The sequence below is a fragment of the Cryptotermes secundus genome, unplaced genomic scaffold (genome assembly GCF_002891405.2).
Source record: "Cryptotermes secundus unplaced genomic scaffold, Csec_1.0 scaffold1044, whole genome shotgun sequence".
In the NCBI taxonomy this organism is placed as follows: Eukaryota; Metazoa; Arthropoda; class Insecta; order Blattodea; family Kalotermitidae; genus Cryptotermes; species Cryptotermes secundus.
Window position 1 is genome coordinate 838,567 of NW_019738363.1, and position 18,748 is coordinate 857,314.

Here is an 18,748-nt window from a genome sequence, read left to right on the forward strand (position 1 = left end):
AAAACAATGCTCTCCATAACCATCGCCCTGAGAACCTGAAAACCTACCTTAACTTTGTTTTTCCTTAGCTTGGTGGGGGGATGGAGTCCAACTGGGTCCACTCGGCACGGCGGCCACTGATTGGCCTATTGTACCTGCCCCGTGTGATTTTGATCATGGAGAATTTGGGGGAATGAAAATTGGTAGGGGAAACCGAAGTACTATGAGAAAACCCGCCCCAGAGCCACTTTATCTTAGTGTGCAGAGAGACGAGGACAAATAGTACATAAATTCAGAGGTAGATGGCAGAACTGACACGTTTACTACCACCATACTAGGGCACCCAGATGGCAGACCAGTCATAGCACAGACTGCCATCTATAGTCGAAACTCCAGAAATTCTTCTCCGGGCAGAAAGTGAGAGAGCGAGAGAGAGGTGGGATGACAGTGGGATCGGGGAATCGATTAATTTTGATTACATCTTATGCCCTTCATAAAACGTATCACTCACAGTACAATTTAGACCCAGAGCGCGCAACAAATTGAAAAATTGTGAAATTTGATGCCCTCATGGCAGTAACCATGAAGACTGTTGAAGAGTTCTGTCTCCTGGGATATAACGCCATGTAGTCAGTTAAAAGTTAACCGACGTTTCAGCGGAACATATCACCTCCATCTTTGAGGTCGAAGAATAAACCAATCAAGAACAGCATGCAAGAATCAGCAAGCAGAGCTGGTTTCTTGCTTGACTTAATCCACGACTCTGATGGTGGAGGCGATATGTTCCTCCGAAACGTCTGTTCACTTTCACCAGACTAGACAGCCTTGTATCTCAGAAGCTATTAACTGTTCCTAGTCACCAGTGTGCGGACCTCAAACAAAATACATAAATATTACTTCTGCTATGTAATGCAGTGTAGTTTAGAATAAGGGTAAAGAAAAAGGTAAAGGTATCCCTGTAACAGGCCTTGAAGGTCCATATGGTTGCGAGACATCGAGGCTCCTGCATTTTCTAGACAATCGGCTGACAGATGGAGGTAAGGTTGTCAGCCTTACACGGCGGCCGCCCTTTACCCCTAGGAAGATTCCTGGTACTCATTTCTGTTAGAGGCCGAGTCGGCTCCAGGGCCATAATGCGGCTGAAAGGAAAGTCCAGTGAACGCATCGGGAATCGAACCCGCGACCTTCCGGACTGTAGAATAGTGCCCCAGCCAACTACGCTACAGCATGCCAGTGCAATTTAGTATATATATGCACTAACTTTTTGTGGAAAATAATTGTAAATGCAGAAAAGGCCTAGGCAATGCCCATCCGGCACATGTACTATTGTTTCTGAGAGAACTTGTGCCTCTATCTTCAGGGTAGAAGAAAAAGCAGAGCGGGAGAATTCGATCAGTGGTATATGGAGAGGAAGACAAGGTTTGGAACTAAAAGCAAACTAATGCGAGTGGTGAACCGTTGATACCAAACTACACGGCGTCACATTCCAGACACAATAATCGCCATTCTCGGCTGTGGCTCCATAAATGATGACCAGATTAAAACATGTTCCTCGTAAAATTTCAGCAGTAACAAAGCGCAATTTGCACAATGAATATCCAGACAGATAAAATGGGTGACCAGAGGTAAACTGTGGCCCACAGTGCAAGAACCTCCCCTGCATCTAATAGAAAGGGCCTATTTTGGTAAACGTTCAAAATGCGGCGAATGTCGGAATTTCACATGCCCTCGACATTCTCAAAAGAAACACGAAAGCATCTACAAAGACAGAGCCCTGACATCTGACGCCGAACTCACTAATGAATTCGTGGCCATCTTTCAGCAATAGCGGACTATAGCCTATGTCCAGTCCACCACCAGAACACAAACTCAAACCACAAAATCAAAAATCAAGACGACAAGGTACGAACAAACACGCACATACAAATAAAGTTCAAGAACAAGATACCAGATACATATACACTAATAACATATTTCACGTTTCAAATCACAATCAAAAATAATTCCACATCCTAAAACAGAACTCAGCTACGAAAAACAAAACGACAATCTTCACCATGGCATAAGTGGTACACATAAGACACCTGTGAGAAACATCTGCTTCTACAAAACACCAAAACAATATAAAACCAAAAGGAAAGAACAAAATATTTACGATAGAAGAATTTCAGAATTCAAGATTTTAATAATTTGGACAACAAAACACATTGTAACAAAGATGTACATGGTACCTACAAGTATTGTGTTTTTGAACATTATCCATCGTCTTGTCTATTTTCTAAAAACCGTCCTGTTTCTTTTTTTAAAAAACACGACGTTTCGGAGACTGGATTCTGTCCCAGTTCTCCGATGAAACCTACTCAGTTGGCCCCTATCTCCGTGCACCTATGCCACGTATGAAACGTCGTGTTTTTAAAAAAGAAACAGGACAGTTTTTTAGAAAATAGACAAGACGATGGATAATGTCCAAGAACATAATTCTTGTAGCAATATGCCATGATCACAATCTTTTAGATCTTATATGTACATGGTAGAATTACACTCCGATGTACCAAACCGACAACACAAATATACCCACTGCAACACTGGCCAATGCGATAGGGTGGGAGGCTGGGCCAGTTGTGAATCTACTTACTGTTAAGATGGCCGAAAGTCCGAAACATATCGGATATCCGGATGAAATGTATTCAAAATAAAATAATTACAATATATCTCAGAAAGCATTTATTATACACATTTATGGGTTACACCATTACAAAAGGAAACTGTCAAAACTTTTCCTGAGTATATAACTTTCTCAGTATATTTCAGCGTGGGCTCGCTTGGTGGCCCGACACATATCCAGGCTTGAAGCATGTTTGGTGTTACAATAGCCACAGCGTCCCTTATGCGGGCTTTCAGGTGTTGAAGGTCTTTGATCTTAACCCGGTAGACAATGTTCTTCACATAACCCACAAGAAAAAAATCCACTGGCGGTAAATCTGGCGACCTAGGAGGCCAAGCAATTGGTTCACCTCTGTCGATCCATCATCTCCTAGCAATTTCTCTGTCCAGGTGATTCCTAACATGATGGCAGAAGTGTGGCGGCGCTTGCGCATAAGCGGGGCATGAAAATAAACTTCCAGAGTTTTCCTTTCTGTTGACATAATCAGGATACGTGTATGATAATTAGTTTCCGAGATATACATTTTTTTATTTTGGACATCTTTCATCCGGACACTCGGTATAGTAGAAGATTAATGTGTAGTATAGTTGATCCGACGGAAATAAACACAGTTCGGTACATGTGCAGCAGTTTTTCTAAGGCTTCATATTATTTGTTATATTGATCACATGAGAAAGAGATCCTTCCCGTCTTGAGACAAGAGCTGCATGTAGTCAGCCGATTTTCATGACAAGCAAACTCTCAGAAATCACAGACTGACATTTTTAATAACAGATTGCGTGCCAACTTACTTGATAACCACAGCTAGCAACCTCGCGCAAAATGAAGAAATATAAAGAAGAATAAAAAAAAAAGTGTTTCCGCCCGGGATCGAACCGGGGACCTTCCGCGTGTTAGGCGGATGTGATAACCACTACACCACGGAAACAAGCGAAATCTTGTTTCTGTAGCAATCAGTAATATATATCTCACAATTCAAATACCGTTCGTTTCACAGAGAAAACCTCACATTTTACACATTTCAGTAAAGTATCACCTCCATCTTCAGGGATGAAGAGTAGGACAAGCAGGAAACAAGCAGAAACCCTAGTCTTTATCGTTAGCGCCTTGAGGACCTAAAATCCAATATAATTTCTAATCTTAGCAACGCAAAGACACTGCCTTGCCGAGGTTAAGTTAGCGGTCCCCATTTCGACAGACCACAGCGCACTGAAATGATAATCGTATACGTGAATTTCTGCTGTATCCCACACATTAACCGCAGGAACGCCAGATTCTGAAGAAACGCAATTAGAAGTCGTGTAATTCAACAGAGACAGCTTTCCCAGGAATTCTTTATTAATTTATTTTTGTGCGTCGACTCAGCCTGTAACAGAAATGAGTACCAGGAATCTTGCTGGGGGTAAAGGGGGCGGGCGTGTAAGGCTAACAACCTTAGCGCCGTCTGTGAGTCGACAGTCTACAGAAAATGTGGGAGCCTCGACGTCTCGCAACGCTATGGGCTTTCACGGACTGTTACCTTTTCTATGATTATAGAAATTAATTTTTAGATGATATAATTCTAATATTATAGGAACTTTCTTTGGTCTCCCATACAACATGGGCAAACACGACACATTCTTTATGTATGGGTGTAAGGAGTGGGTCATAAAATCCGGCCCTCGCACTGCGACCTTCAATGATCTATTGTGCTTCCTCCTTGGCTTAACCCTTTATTAATCCTACACTTCGAATGAAATGTAAAGCTTTATTTAAGGGGGCCTCATAAAAGTCATTTGGTTCCATGAAGAACTGACCCGGGTACGCTAGTGCCTCACAATCGCATAGTATTCATGTTTACTGAACTATGTATGCAAGTGTCAGCTCTTCGTGTGCTTCGGTTTGGAGTTACAGCGTTAACACAAAAACTCACACACATTCTCTTGTGTTTATTAAACGAAGACATTAGGAGACAACTGAAAACGGAGCCAGCACAAAATCAAATGCAAGGACAAATACGATAAATCATGTCGATAGAAAGACTGATGAAAGAATACCGGAAGAGAGTCTACAACATAAACTAAAAGAATACTGACACCTAGGGAAATTTTGCAAAAAGACGGAATGAGTATGTGAATTTGGAACAAACTTTATTGTTATTTCATTTAGTTACTTACTTACCTACTCATGGAGCTGAGCCCTTCTTGAGGAGCCGAAAATTCTGCAGCTACTCAAGAGCTTCCCAGCATTTTATGAAACCCGAAGTTTCATTACCGTGTTCACAAGAGCCCTCCGCTGGTCCCTATCCTGAGCCAGATCAATCCAATCAATACCACCCCATCTTATCTCTCTAAGATCCATTCTAATATTGTCCACCCACCTACCCCTTGGTGTTACCAGTGGTCTCTTTCTTACCAATATCCTATATGCATTCCTCTTCTCCCCATTCGTTCTACATGCCCTGCCCACCTCATCCTCTTTGAATTATAATAATAATAAAACACTAACTCCGTGGTTTTAGTCCGCAAGCGAACTATACCGACCGAGCGACCGCCCCTTGTCGGCGAAGATAGTGCCAACTTTAGCAGATAGTGGGTGTCGCGTGGTCAGCGCAACGAATCCCTACAGCCGTTAATTTCGGTTTTTAGACCGGATATGTTATTAATAATAATAAATAATGATGAGCGAAGAAGGAGGAGGAGGAGAAGAAGAAGAATAAGAAGAAGAAGAAGAAGAAGAAGAATAGGAGGGGGAGGAACCATTTGCTATAGAAGCTGCATATGTGAACGAGACCAGTTTCTCACATTTGTTTGCATGCAATTCCCCGTCAGCGTCAACAAGAATCGAACGAGGTAGCAGCGTTCTGCACGTGTCTACTTGCTTGGTCACCTAACTCTACGAACCTGAATTCATGGACTGTACTTTCCTCCGAGGGAAACTTGGGTAAACTTTTATGACACTACATAACTTTACATGTCAAAATACAGTACTCTTTACAAAGAGCTTACCCAACGAAGAGATAACAATTGGTGTTACATAACAGGATTCCAAGATTATGTGAGTGAAACAGAAGAAAAATCCCAAGGACCCATATGCATAATGTAGCTACTTTGAATATCTTCCATTATAACTGAACAATATAATTCAATACCTTACACAATACCTGCCGAGTTAGCAAGAAATCTCCTGTTCATTAGGCAAATTACAGGGCCTACAACCAAAGAACGGCCGCGCCGTCCAAGGCATGAACTGCCTTCGGTTGTTCGAATGCTGGGATCGTGCTTTCGAATCCTACTGAAGGCATGGATGTCTGTGTGTACTTTATTCTGTGTTTGTGTCGTCCTGTGTGTAGGTAGAGGCCTTGCGACGGGCTGATCACTCGTCCAAGGAGGCCTGCCGTCGTGTAAATGAGATTACGCAACTGAAGAAAAGGCCAGGGCCCGACAAAGGGATGTACAGCCATTGAAGAATGAATGAATGATTGAATGAGTAATGAGGAATTTTCCAACATGTCCAGGAATTGCATGTAATGATGTCCTCGTCAAAAGGAAAATGATTCGATGATTCTTTCACGTAACAGCGTGCTTCAGACTTTCCGTTTAGGATATCGTATTCGTGTTCCAAATGTTCTTTGGGTGCTCTATCGATTGCGCACGACTGAGTAGGCCTTTCGTGATGACGGAGATGGAGTTTAGTGTCCGAAACGTTGCTTTTTCAAATAAAAAGCAGGACGATGAATAATGCCCAACGAATCAATAAATATATCAATATGCCATCGTTACAAACTCTAAGAACCTATATTTTTGGAAGTTAATTCTGAATTTGCATAGGTCAGAGGACCGAATCTGCAAAAGCAGATGATGGACTGATTTCCTTACTGAATGCCGTATTTATCTTTGTGTTGAAGGCAGGGACAGTTGAGAATTTATTACATAAGAACTGCATGACGATTAAAATACTGTTCGGATTCGCACTTAATTTCTTTCACTGATTCGCTAATTCATTATAGAGGTATTTACTATTCCCTTTCACCTACGCATGCGCCGTTCCACTCCAGTGGTTGGGTAAACACTCAAAAGAGATGACAGTGAAGTGCTGCAAACCCACACACAAAACAAAAACACCCTGTATCAATTAAACACTGATGTGTGGTGCGTAATATTTCGAATGCGACTGGGGGAACCATTGCTTTTAGGACAGAGGGAATTAGAAACCCCAGTAGAGTCTTCTGATTCAATTCACTTCTCAGATGGCAAATCCGACTGATGTTATTAATAAACGTCGCAGACTCCCACTAACACCATAGAGCAGTCGTTCCTGAAAATGTGGTTAGAACTGGCACGGAAGGATAAAATAACAGCGACCATTCCTACATGTAACCCGATATAGATGGCAACGACGTTTCAGCAAGACATTCATCTTTATCTATATGGAGTATGATGTGTGTTCCAGATCGTCTGTGTGGTCTAGTGGTCAGAGTCCCTGGGTTCGCTTCCCGGCGCTACCAGATTTTCTGAGAAGTAGTGGTTGTGGAACGGGGTCCACTAAGCCTCGTGAAGATAATAGAGGAGCTATTTCAAGGACATGGCGCCTCAAGTCTAGAAAACCGAAACTAACGGCCGTGGGGATTCGTTGCGCTGACCACGCGACATCCTCTATCCGGTAAAGTTGGCACTAACTTCGCCGACAAGCGGCGGTCTATCGGTCGGTATAGTTCGCTTGACTAAAGTCACGGTTTTTTTTTTGTTGGGATAATATGAAAGGGATTGCTGGTTTCAGCATGGCAGCACGAATGCAACTGCTGAAAATCTCTTATGTAACCTCTTTTAAACAAACAATAAGAGATAATAAATAACAAGTCTGTCTTATTACTGCATATTGAGGTTACGTGCAAGGTTGCATGCACTGCCGTAACTTCGATCACGTTTTAAAAGTTATACTCTTATTTCGTATGAGCAATAAACTCAAAACCTTACAGCATTTCTGTATAGGAGAACTTCTTTATGGCCGGCCATTTTGGAGACTTTATATATTTTTTAAGTATAACATTAAAATATTTTTCTTTTCCTTTCTATTTCAATTAAAATGCCGGTGTTGCTTTAGTTAATACGCCCCGCACTTACATTTGCTCAACATAACCTTCATCGAAACTTGCCCTACCCTGCTAAACGCGTGTTTTTGTAATGCGATATGCAAATGACGCCTTGATCGAACTTCAAACTCTCCCTCGACAAAACCAATATACAGGTTTCTGTTCTATCCGAGTACAACTTTCTAGGCTGACGAAATAATTGGATGAAACAGGCTCACTTTCTGGCTTGTGACGCTGAACTATACAATCTCTCATTACAATTATATAAAAGCGCAGTAGAAATTAGCAACTTTATTATTAACTTCTATTTACATCATATTTTCAATTTACTTAACGACGGTCTGACCGAACAAGTTACCTGAAACTGCAGGACTAACGTTTCCGACGTGCATTTGGCAGGTCGCAGATTCAGACCTCGAACAAGGCATCGGCTATCTTGACATAGGATTTACATAGCTGTCCTTAGTCCGTACAGCAAACGTATATCCGGATATTGCTTCGAAATTAGGCGTGATGGTTTCCTTCGAAACCATTTCCAGTGCGTTGTTCACTAATAATTCTACAGTTCTGTGTCATATAATGCTAAAGTTAACCCTGTAACAGGCCGTGGAGGCCCATAGGGTTCTGAGACGTCGAGGCTCCCACATTTTCTAGACAATCGACTCACAGATGGCGGTGAGGTTGTCAGTCTTACGTACTGTCCGTCCTTTACTCCCAGGAAGGTGCTTGGCACTCATTTCTGTTTCTGAGTCGACCCCAGGGCCATAGTGCGGCTGGAAGGATTAGGTCAAGTGGAGAATTCAACGATTTCATCCTGTACCACAGTGCCTACATATATAAAAACGGTTCTTTAAAATGATCTATACATAAATATCCATAAATAAAGTGATATAGGGTAGAATGTAGGACGCCTAGTGAAGGGCTAAATGCAAGGCAGTGTACCACGCGGTATTTGCGTGGAGGGATAAGGAAACCGCCAGACACTTCTGTTAGAGTTGTCGGTCTCCAGGCAGAGGTCTCAATCGGCAGCATCTAGAAGAGGAACCACTGAACTGGGACGTCCTTTGTGACGGTCTTCAAAGTACCGCAACGACTCTGGCATGGGGCAACCTTGTGTTCGTTTGCCAACAGTCATCATGCAATCAGTGTACTACAGTCAGAGCCTTGAAGGAAACTGTTTGTAACGCATTGCCCAAATTTGTGTCAGGATACCTTCCTTTCACAAACGTTGAAATCTATCATGCAGCCACCATCCAACGATCCTGATCTCGCTGTTATCACAATCCCGCTGCTTTCGCAGTTTAAAATTCTTTCCTACAGGCAATGCCAAATTTGGTCAAAATAGAAGTATTATATTTTTGGATATTAGCCTCCGGAGATAGGGGCTAGCTCTATCTATTGAACCCAACTGAGTAGGTTTTAGAAGGACGGGGACAGAATCCAGTCTCCGAAACGTTGTGTTTTAAATAAGAAACAGGACGGTTTTTAGGAAATAGACAAGACTATGGATAATGTCCAAAAACTTGTAGCAATATACTATCGTCACAAACTTTTAGATCTTATTGGTCAAAATAGGATCAACGGTGTGTAAATATATAAATAATAAACAGATACACCCTCCGCGTAATATATATTAGAGATAAAGTATAGACACTGAAACAGAAGACTGTTCGCTACTTAATGACCTGGTTAACGCGACATATTTCTTCCCTACAATAACCCAAAAATGAGAAATTCAGAGCCTTCAAGTTTTAGATATGTGGAAGGCTAATGCAGCGATCGATTTCCGTGTCCAGACGGCCACTCCTAGTTTTGCACTCTTATACTAACTGGATGTTGTCAAACCAGCAGCGTACCGTAAACACATGCCGCTTGGTTCGCATGCAACCCTGAGATAGTCCGGGTAGTGACCTTTAAGCCGTGCAACTGCTCTTTACGTCAAGGTATACAAGTTTCTGAACGGACGCCGAGCGTATGTCGCTTAATAATTACAAGAACAAAATTCCAAACAAATATTTTAGAGAGAACTGAAACACATTTTATGCCCATTATATTTTCTACCATACATATTGCAGGTTTCGAGGCAATAAACAAGAGGGAGAGAATTTCCCAAAATTATTGGGCCATGCATACATTTCCGAACGTGATAATATAGCAGTGTTCATTTCCCGATATAGACACACGTACAGAGAACATAGCTGTGGAGGGCCATAGGTTTGTGAACCGTCGAGGCTCCCACATTTTCTCTAGACAATCGGCTCACAGATGGCGGTGAGGTTGTCAGCCTTACGCGCCGGACGTCCTTTGCCCCCCAGCCCCCCAGCCCCCCAGGAAGATTCTTGGTACTCATTTCTGTATGAGGTTGAGTCTACTCCAGAGCCATAGTGCGGCTGGAATGATTAGATAAACTAAAAGCCCAATGAACTAACTGGGAATTGAATCCGCGACCTTCCGACTTGTAGCATAGTGCTTCAACCAACTTAAATTGAATATGTATACCTTTCTTCCAGCAAAAAAAGAAACTTGCAGTAATATCGATTAAGAGTAAGTGGATGCCTGGAATTGAAAATTCCGCAATATAAAAAGCTAAAAGGTATATTTAAGGAACAAAGCTTCTTACTCCCAAGGAAGCAATAGTGGTATCATTTTCTGTCTGATAACGCGCCTGCGCACTATTAATCGATAAGAAAGGCGATCATGTAAAAAATATGGAAGACGAAAAATACGTAGAAAAGTAACAAGGGAGCGAAACTAATGTCGAACAGAGGCATGAGAAGAAAAGAAGAAATTATAGCCGAATACTGCAGAATTCAGCAGTTGACCTTGGCTGGCTATAATTTGGTATGCTGTTGGTATAATACCACAAGATCTTGTAGCAGAGCGAAGTAACAATGCACGCACAGTTTACGTACACATCCGCTCAGCACGTTTCGCAGCTCAGTCGCTTCTTGGTTAGCGGGGGGCACAGGCCTGTGTCATGAGGCGAAACGCGTGAGTAACTGAGTTTTGTCTTACACCCTGGCAGAAACAGAGTAATGTCGCTTCCACGGTCCTTAGCAATATAGAATCTCTTGACCTACCGAACAACTTATATTCAGGGTAAAACGCAAAGTATTAGTGATTAATTATTGGATTATTTGACGGTGCATTCTGAGCTATATATTTTTTGTATATCTCCATGTATTTGTACAATCAGTCCATATTAAGGACTATAACTACATCTTATGTGATACTTAATCTAAAGCTTAAATACTAAGAAAGACCATGTCGGGGAGAGTAATGCTCCAGTGAGCATTCTCTGGAAATCTATTTCGAGTGTAACTTTGTTATTGTATGTATTGCATTTATGTGAAGCGCGTCGTTAGGTCGGTTGGCTTATGCCTTTTCAGTCTTCTAGGCTCGTCTGCCTCATTTTAATAATATGGTTGCCAATTTATTTGGGTGTACTGTGATTTTGTCTTTATATTTACGGCTGATGTTTGTTGTTTCTTCCCTTACTGCGGCTATGCCTAGATCGGCATGTAGCAATCTGTTTGGGACGTACCGCGGTGCACTGACTATGGCGCGAAGTATTTTATTTTGGAATATCTGCAACATTTCTATGCTGGATGTACTTGCAGTTCCCCATAATGGTGCGCCATAAGTCCCAATAGGCTTCAGTATTGTCTTGTAAACTAGGAGTTTATTTTCGGTAGAGGGTTCTGACTTTCTGCCAATTAGCCAATGCATCTGACTAAATTTGATGTCCAATTGTTTTCTTTTGGCGAGAATATGTGTGCGCCAGGTCAACCGCCTGTCCAGGTGAAGACCCAGGTATTTGAGTGATTCCTCTTGTGGTATGCATGTTCCGTTTAATAGTACCGGAGGGCAGATTCCCTGTCTCAAAGCGAACTGAGCCATAGAGGCCAGTGATTCTCAGCCTTTTGGTTCTTGAGTCTCCACGGGTGTTTTTGTCAGACTGCAGCAGAAACAAAGGTTACCATTTTCCAAGAATTGTATCTGTACATTTGTGTATACTTTACTATTACGCTAATAATCAGTGGAAGTTGTGACTTTTGAGATCTCTCGCGTGCCATAAGAGGGGCGCGTTCCACCCGTTAACAAAAAAGCTGGCATAGGGCAGACCAGTTATAAGGTTGGATGATTTGATGATTGCGAAATATGAATACGAAAGGATGCGGAGAGACGCGGTCATGATCTGTATTATGGTCCTATCCTGTTAGTATCAGTCACGAAAATTTTCTGGAGAGTTAGTCGGTCTCCGAGGTGAAAATCGAACGCGACACCTCCCCTCGAATATGAAGGAACGTCAGACATCTCTTAATTAGTATATATTTTGGACTCCTGGATTATGATACCTTTTAGTCTCGTATGTAGTAACGAATGTTTCGGAGGAATATGCTGTCACCATCTTCAGGATAGAATCAATAATTACTATATAGTTATTTGGTTATTTTACGACGTCATATCCGTTGATAATGTGACGCAATTCCGAATTACTAAGCGCATGCGCTACGATGAATACGAACGAAGAATCTGGGAGATGCAACATGCATTGGTCGTGGCCTATCTTAAGGCAGTGCCGTGATGCACACGCACAGTCCTTCCGCTGCCGATGAAGTGCTCTCTGCTGCCACAAGAGGCGAACACCCGGGAACTGCAACTGGCTGAGGCAGGACTGGACCATTTCTGAGCACCTGGTACCGATGTGTAGACCCTACTGTAGATCAGGAATTTTCTCTCAGAACTCACAGTGTATTAAGGATAATAAAAAAAGAAACTCCGTGGTTTTAGTCCGCAAGCGAACTATACCGACCAAGCGACCGCCGCTTGTCGGCGAAGTTAGTGCCAACTATGTGGTCTAGTGGTCAGAGTTCTTGGCTATAGATCCATAGGACCGGGTTCGATTCCCGGCGCTACCAGATGTTCTGAGAAGTAGTGGGTCTGGAACGTGGTCTCCTCAGCCTCGTGAGGATAATTGAGGAAATATATCAAGGAAATAAAGGCTCCGGTCTATAAAACCGAAATTAACAGCTGTGGTGACACCCTCTATCCGCTAAAGTTGACATTAAGGCTAATTACTAGTATAATACTTTCAAGTAAAATCTCGATTCGGTTCGTAAGCCAAGCGGTACCTATTTTGTCTGCGAGGTAGGAACTAAACTATTCATGTTTGGAAAGAGGGCTATTTAGCAAAACCGTATCAAGATCTGAAGTTTATTGGTTGAGCATTTAACGACGCTGTGAGTGTCGAGACGGTATAGCGTCGACTCCCAGTGTTGTTTAGAGACAAGCAGAGTGAAATTATCATTACATAGTATGAAGTGAAAGAGGAAATTGAGGAAGTGGTAGTGACTTATTTCAAGGCACTATTGCGGAATTATATAATAGGGCGAAATTATTTCTCAACAAAAAATATATATAAGGGTATAAAATTCTCCGGCTGAGACTCGAACCAATGATATTCGAATACAAGTCCGGATCGTTCCATATATTGGTTGACAAACAAATATGACATGGGGTATACTTTTACAGCAGTGCTTAATGTTATGCTAAAGGAAATTCATAACGCGGGTGTGATTAATAATTTAAGGCTATGGATTTTTCAAGGTAAACAACCTTCGTGAGACTGCGGTCCGGTAAATTATTTTTTTATAAGACGTAGATCGCCGTCCAGAAAATCGAAATTAACGGCCGTGGGGAACCGTTGCTCTGACCACGTGACACCCTCTATCCGCAAACGTTGGCACTAACTTCGCCGACAAGCGGCGGTCGCTCGGTCGGTATAGTTCGCTTGCGGACTACATGCCACGGAGTTTATTTTTGTTTAGACGAAGGTCCGGCGATTGAGAAACACTGACCTAAGGCACTCACGAACTTCCTGAAACTTGTACACATAATCTGGTAACACCTGATAAATAACACGACACAAAGGCAACTGTCTTAGAAAATATTCTCTTCCTCTGTCATTTTTCCCTAAAATGTGCGTTGCTTAGTGACGGATTGTTGGCTGGCAGGTCGGCTATGCTTCCTGGTTGGTTACTTGGCTATTTATTGACGCTGTCAGCTGACCATTCTGCGCACAGCATCGAAAAATAGAAAGATTAAAGAATACTGATACGGAGAAATATGCAAAGAAACTACTGGCTTAAGTTGAGGTACTACATAGGCAGTCACTCAGTATAGTGCGCCAAAGGGCCCTACGAAGGGTTCCACGGTGTGAACTGAATTCTTCCCTCATAATAAACATTAACAGCCGATCACAGCTGCTGCACGGTCTAAGGCATGAACTGTCTTTGCCCGCTCCAACACTTGGATTGTGGGTTCGAATCCCACTCGAGGCATGGATGTTTCTCTACTAAGGCAATAAACTTTACATTCGTCCGAAAAAACTCCTGACTCTCACCGGGCTACAAGCTGTTGCATTCCAGATGATATGAAGATACGTGCCTTCTTTAAATGTGAAGTCATGTGCGTTATTATATAGTGGAAGCTGTTTCTCCTTCAAGGCACTCTACCAAAAGTTTCTATCTACCAAATTGCACGGAGCCACATCCCAGAGTACTATAATTTTCATTGTCGTCGCCTTTAGACCCTCAAACGTCTCGCAGGGAAATGGGTTATGAGGACGGGAAGTGAACAGAACTGCCTCAGGACCGCGTCTACTGGTGACTTTTGGTATCACCGGTGTTGAATAATCAGGTACTGCTGCCAGACAGCCGATCACAGTGGCCGGCCGAGCAGTCTATGCATGAAATTGTTTCGCCCGCTCGAAAATTGGGATCGTCGGTTCGAATCCTACTCAAGGCACGGATGTCTGTTTGTGTTTATTCTGTGTTTGTGTTAGGTGGAGGCCTTGCGACGGGCTGATCCCCCGTCCAAGAAATCCTACCGACTGTCTGAGATTAAGAAACTGAAGTGAAAAGCAGCATTTCAAGCATGCCCTATACTCCAAGTGGGAGCAAATGGAATAATAAAAGAAAACGAAGACAAAGACAACCATAGACTCGTTATTTACATAATGACCACATTTCATGATGTCATTCGGTCATCATACTGAGGGTCTATTAATAACAGGAAATCAAAAGGTTAGTAAGTACAAAATTTGAGTTTGTTCAAACGTTATTATAGTACGAGAAATACCTGAGGTAACGGTACAAGCCTATGTTTTCTTATGGAGTGATGAATTGAAACTAATGAGAAGCCTTACGAACCCATGAAGGCACCAGCAAGTACGCCTTTCCATGCCTAGAGAAGAATCTCGCAGAGCAGCGCTGGCTCTCAGCCATCTCTTCCAAAACACGGCCAATCCGTCTCGTCCTTTGGCCATATTCATGAATGAGGGGCAAGCAGCTGAACAAAAAGATAGATTATGTAACTATAGGTAATGAAGTCACGTTATATGAATGAACTTGAAAAACACATGCACTAAGGGAGAATTACCGGAAACAGCACAACACTGACAGTGTGTGTCCTTCTCACAACAATAAACTAATGTGTAAAAGATCTTAGCAGAAACGTTCCGGCAGTGAAACTTATCTTTTATTGCTATCTATGGTTTCACTAACCAGCGCTACAATCATATCCTCCTGTGTTTTCCAGTTGGTATGAAAAAATGATCAACTAAGTACCAGAAACTCTATGCGTTAACTATTTTCCCCTCCAAAAAGCAGTCAGCTGTGTGTCAGAAACTCTCAGCTTTGCCCATTTGTTCCTCCAGAACGCACTCAACTGAGCGTTAGGAACTCCCTGCTTTGCCCATTTGTTCCTCCAGAAAGCACTCAACTGAGGGTTAGGGACTCTCTGCTTTGCCCATTCGTTCCTCCAGAAAACACTCAACTGAGCGTTAGGGACTCTCTGCTTTGCCCATTCGTTCCTCCAGAAAACACTCAACTGAGCGTTAGGAACTCCCTGCTTTGCCCATTTGTTCCTCCAGAAAGCACTCAACTGAGCGTTAGGAACTCTCTGCTTTGCCCATTTGTTCCTCCAGAAAGCAGTCAGTTGAGTGTCAGGAACTCTCAGCTTTGCCCATTTGTTCCTCCAGAACGCACTCAACTGAGCGTTAGGAACTCCCTGCTTTGCCCATTTGTTCCTCCAGAAAGCACTGAACTGAGCGTTAGGAACTTTCTGCTTTGCCCATTTGTTCCTCCAGAAAGCAGTCAGTTGAGTGTCAGGAACTCTCAGCTTTGCCCATTTGTTCCTCCAGAAAGCACTCAACTGAGAGTTAGGAACTCCCTGCTTTGCCCATTTGTTCCTCCAGAAAGCACTCAACTGAGGGTTAGGAACTCTCTGCATTGCCCATTCGTTCCTCCAGAAAACACTCAACTGAGCGTTAGGAACTCCCTGCTTTGCCCATTTGTTCCTCCAGAAAGCACTGAACTGAGCGTTAGGAACTTTCTGCTTTGCCCATTTGTTCCTCCAGAAAGCAGTCAGTTGAGTGTCAGGAACTCTCAGCTTTGCCCATTTGTTCCTCCAGAAAGCACTCAACTGAGAGTTAGGAACTCCCTGCTTTGCCCATTTGTTCCTCCAGAAAGCACTCAACTGAGGGTTAGGAACTCTCTGCATTGCCCATTCGTTCCTCCAGAAAACACTCAACTGAGCGTTAGGAACTCCCTGCTTTGCCCATTTGTTCCTCCAGAAAGCACTGAACTGAGCGTTAGGAACTTTCTGCTTTGCCCATTTGTTCCTCCAGAAAGCAGTCAGTTGAGTGTCAGGAACTCTCAGCTTTGCCCATTTGTTCCTCCAGAAAGCACTCAACTGAGGGTTAGGAACTCTCTGCATTGCCCATTCGTTCCTCCAGAAAACACTCAACTGAGCGTTAGGAACTCCCTGCTTTGCCCATTTGTTCCTCCAGAAAGCACTGAACTGAGCGTTAGGAACTTTCTGCTTTGCCCATTTGTTCCTCCAGAAAGCAGTCAGCCGAGCGTAAGGAACTCTCTGCTTTGCCCATTTGTTCCTCCAGAAAGCACTGAACTGAGCGTTAGGAACTTTCTGCTTTGCCCATTTGTTCCTCCAGAAAGCAGTCAGCCGAGCGTAAGGAACTCTCTGCTTTGCACATTTGTTCTGATAGAAAGTGGTCAGGTAAGCATGGAAAATTCTGTTTGTTTCCCAACTGTTCTGGCTGGAAATGGAAATATTAGTTATTAAAAGCGTTCCTACATGGACACATTTCTGTGTTCACCAGTTTTGGTTCTCAGAGAAACTTTTCATTCATAATATTGATACAGTGAATTGCTCGCTGTTGACTATTCCTCTGATTACAGCGTAGTCAACTTAAGTACCAGAAACTTTCCCAATGTCATCTTACGAGTTTCCCATGTACTCATAGTCAGAGTCAGAGTTCCTTTACGACTGGCGGTTCACCGCCAATCAGTTCGTCCTTGCGACAAGCCCCTTGAGAATTTCGAGCAGTAATTTTTTCCCCCAACTGAACATTTGCGGGTATAGTTCTTATGTAACAACCTCCCTGACAGGAGGATTGGTCTGTTGTTTACAATTGCTGCTGGTCCTCGCCAGGGCAGTCATTCTCATGTCCAAGTCCCTAAGTACCCATGAACATATTTTACTGTCTCAGGTTCGAGACTCCACCCAACCTAAAGGGTTAGGTCCCCATATTTATCCCCCAGGAACAAGGTGGCCCAGTTATGCACCCACGCACTGGTTTCCTTATTCGTCGCCTCCTACGACTCGCAGGGCTACGGCGGAGGTATTGGACCCCTGTCTCCACACGGGATACTTATGCACTACGCTGTAAAGTGATCGATTTAAATATTATAAACGTTCGTACGAGTAAACATTCCTATGTTGTCTGTGTGTTGTTCTGTCAGAAGTGTAGGTAGCTAGGTAACAAGCATTATCCTTTCAATTAAAAATTACACAGTCTGTATTTCCTGTTTATATTTGAATGTATTTATTTATGGAATATATATATTTTTAATAGAGAATACAGACGTTTACAAATGTCTTTATTAAATTCGCCCTCTGTTCTTGTGTACCTTCATTAAAAAGTGGGAAAAATAAAAATTCAGCAGTTTATCTTGTAATTCTGTCTTCTGTTAAATTAATAAATTGTGTATGTTTAGCATTTTATCTTTAAATCGTAGATTGATGTTTAGCATTTAAACGTAACATAATCACAATTCTCACAGAGAAATAAACAAACAAATGTTTCAGACTTGACAGCCAAATCAATTTTGTGCAATTTGCGCTGGAACAATGGAATATTTATGAGCTCTGCAGTCGTTTGAACTTGCGTGCTGGAGTACAATTTCCTGAAGTGCTCCTCCACTTGTGAAATTATTGCCGCTTGAATCTACTCGTGCATGAGGACGGTTCTTCGTAGCAGCATGCATAGTGTAATGAAAATTGACTGTATGTGGAACTGCGTTCAGAAACTTTTTTTTTTCCTTGGCACTACAGCCCCAGTGGGCCTAGGCCTACTTCCATGAACTTCTCCGTTCACTTCGGTGTTCAGAAATTTTGGGTTGTTTGAAATGATTTCCAAGATCGCATCAGAATTTATTACGATTAGATCCCAAAAGTTAAATGATAACGGTTTTAAAATGTATTCGAGAGGTTCCCAATTCGAATCTCGGCTGGGACAACGGCAACCCTGACCGCAGTAACAAATGTCGGGACACAATTATATTGTCACGTGTATGGGTGACTAAAGACGCGAGGTTCGGATTGGTAAGTGGATCTATTAGGCAGCTCTAGGTCGTAACTACAATTAATTATAACATTGTTCCCGATTTTCACCCTAAAAAGCACTCCGCCCTAATCTCTTCAGTCTATCTCCACTATCCTTCACGGATTTATAACAAGGAAACTACAAAGCCTCATTAAAACACACACTCCCAATATCACTGTACTACAGCACACGTAAGTCTTCAAACCACTATGAAGTCGCTAAAACACTACTCACAGTACCAAATATCAATTAAAAACGTAAACAACAAGTTTGTTATTATGTAAATGAAACAAACTGATTAAATTTGCAAAGCTACTCATTATATTGGTTGTGGCAAATGTCA

General features: G+C 42.5%; 1 protein-coding gene, 1 long non-coding RNA gene and 1 other non-coding gene across 3 annotated transcripts in view; 1 reads left to right on the forward strand and 2 right to left on the reverse strand.

Annotated features, from left to right (window-relative positions):
* Window positions 1–3,499: 3,499 nt before the first annotated feature.
* On the reverse strand, window positions 3,500–3,572 carry Trnav-aac. Its single transcript has one exon. It is a non-coding gene; the product is annotated as a tRNA-Val (tRNA).
* Window positions 3,573–10,601: 7,029 nt separating this feature from the next.
* Window positions 10,602–18,748, forward strand: part of LOC111870963 (ABC transporter G family member 20) — a gene marked incomplete in the record, with an annotated part of 56,529 nt that continues 48,382 nt past the window's right edge. Inside the window, 1 exon segment of the mRNA XM_033754058.1 lies at window positions 10,602–10,706. Coding sequence (XP_033609949.1) covers window positions 10,693–10,706 — 14 coding nt within the window.
* LOC117282826 overlaps window positions 15,030–18,748 on the reverse strand; it is a 71,394-nt gene continuing 67,675 nt past the window's right edge. Inside the window, exon 3 of the long non-coding RNA XR_004513716.1 lies at window positions 15,030–15,068. This is a non-coding gene — a long non-coding RNA (uncharacterized LOC117282826). The remainder of the gene's footprint in view (window positions 15,069–18,748) is intronic.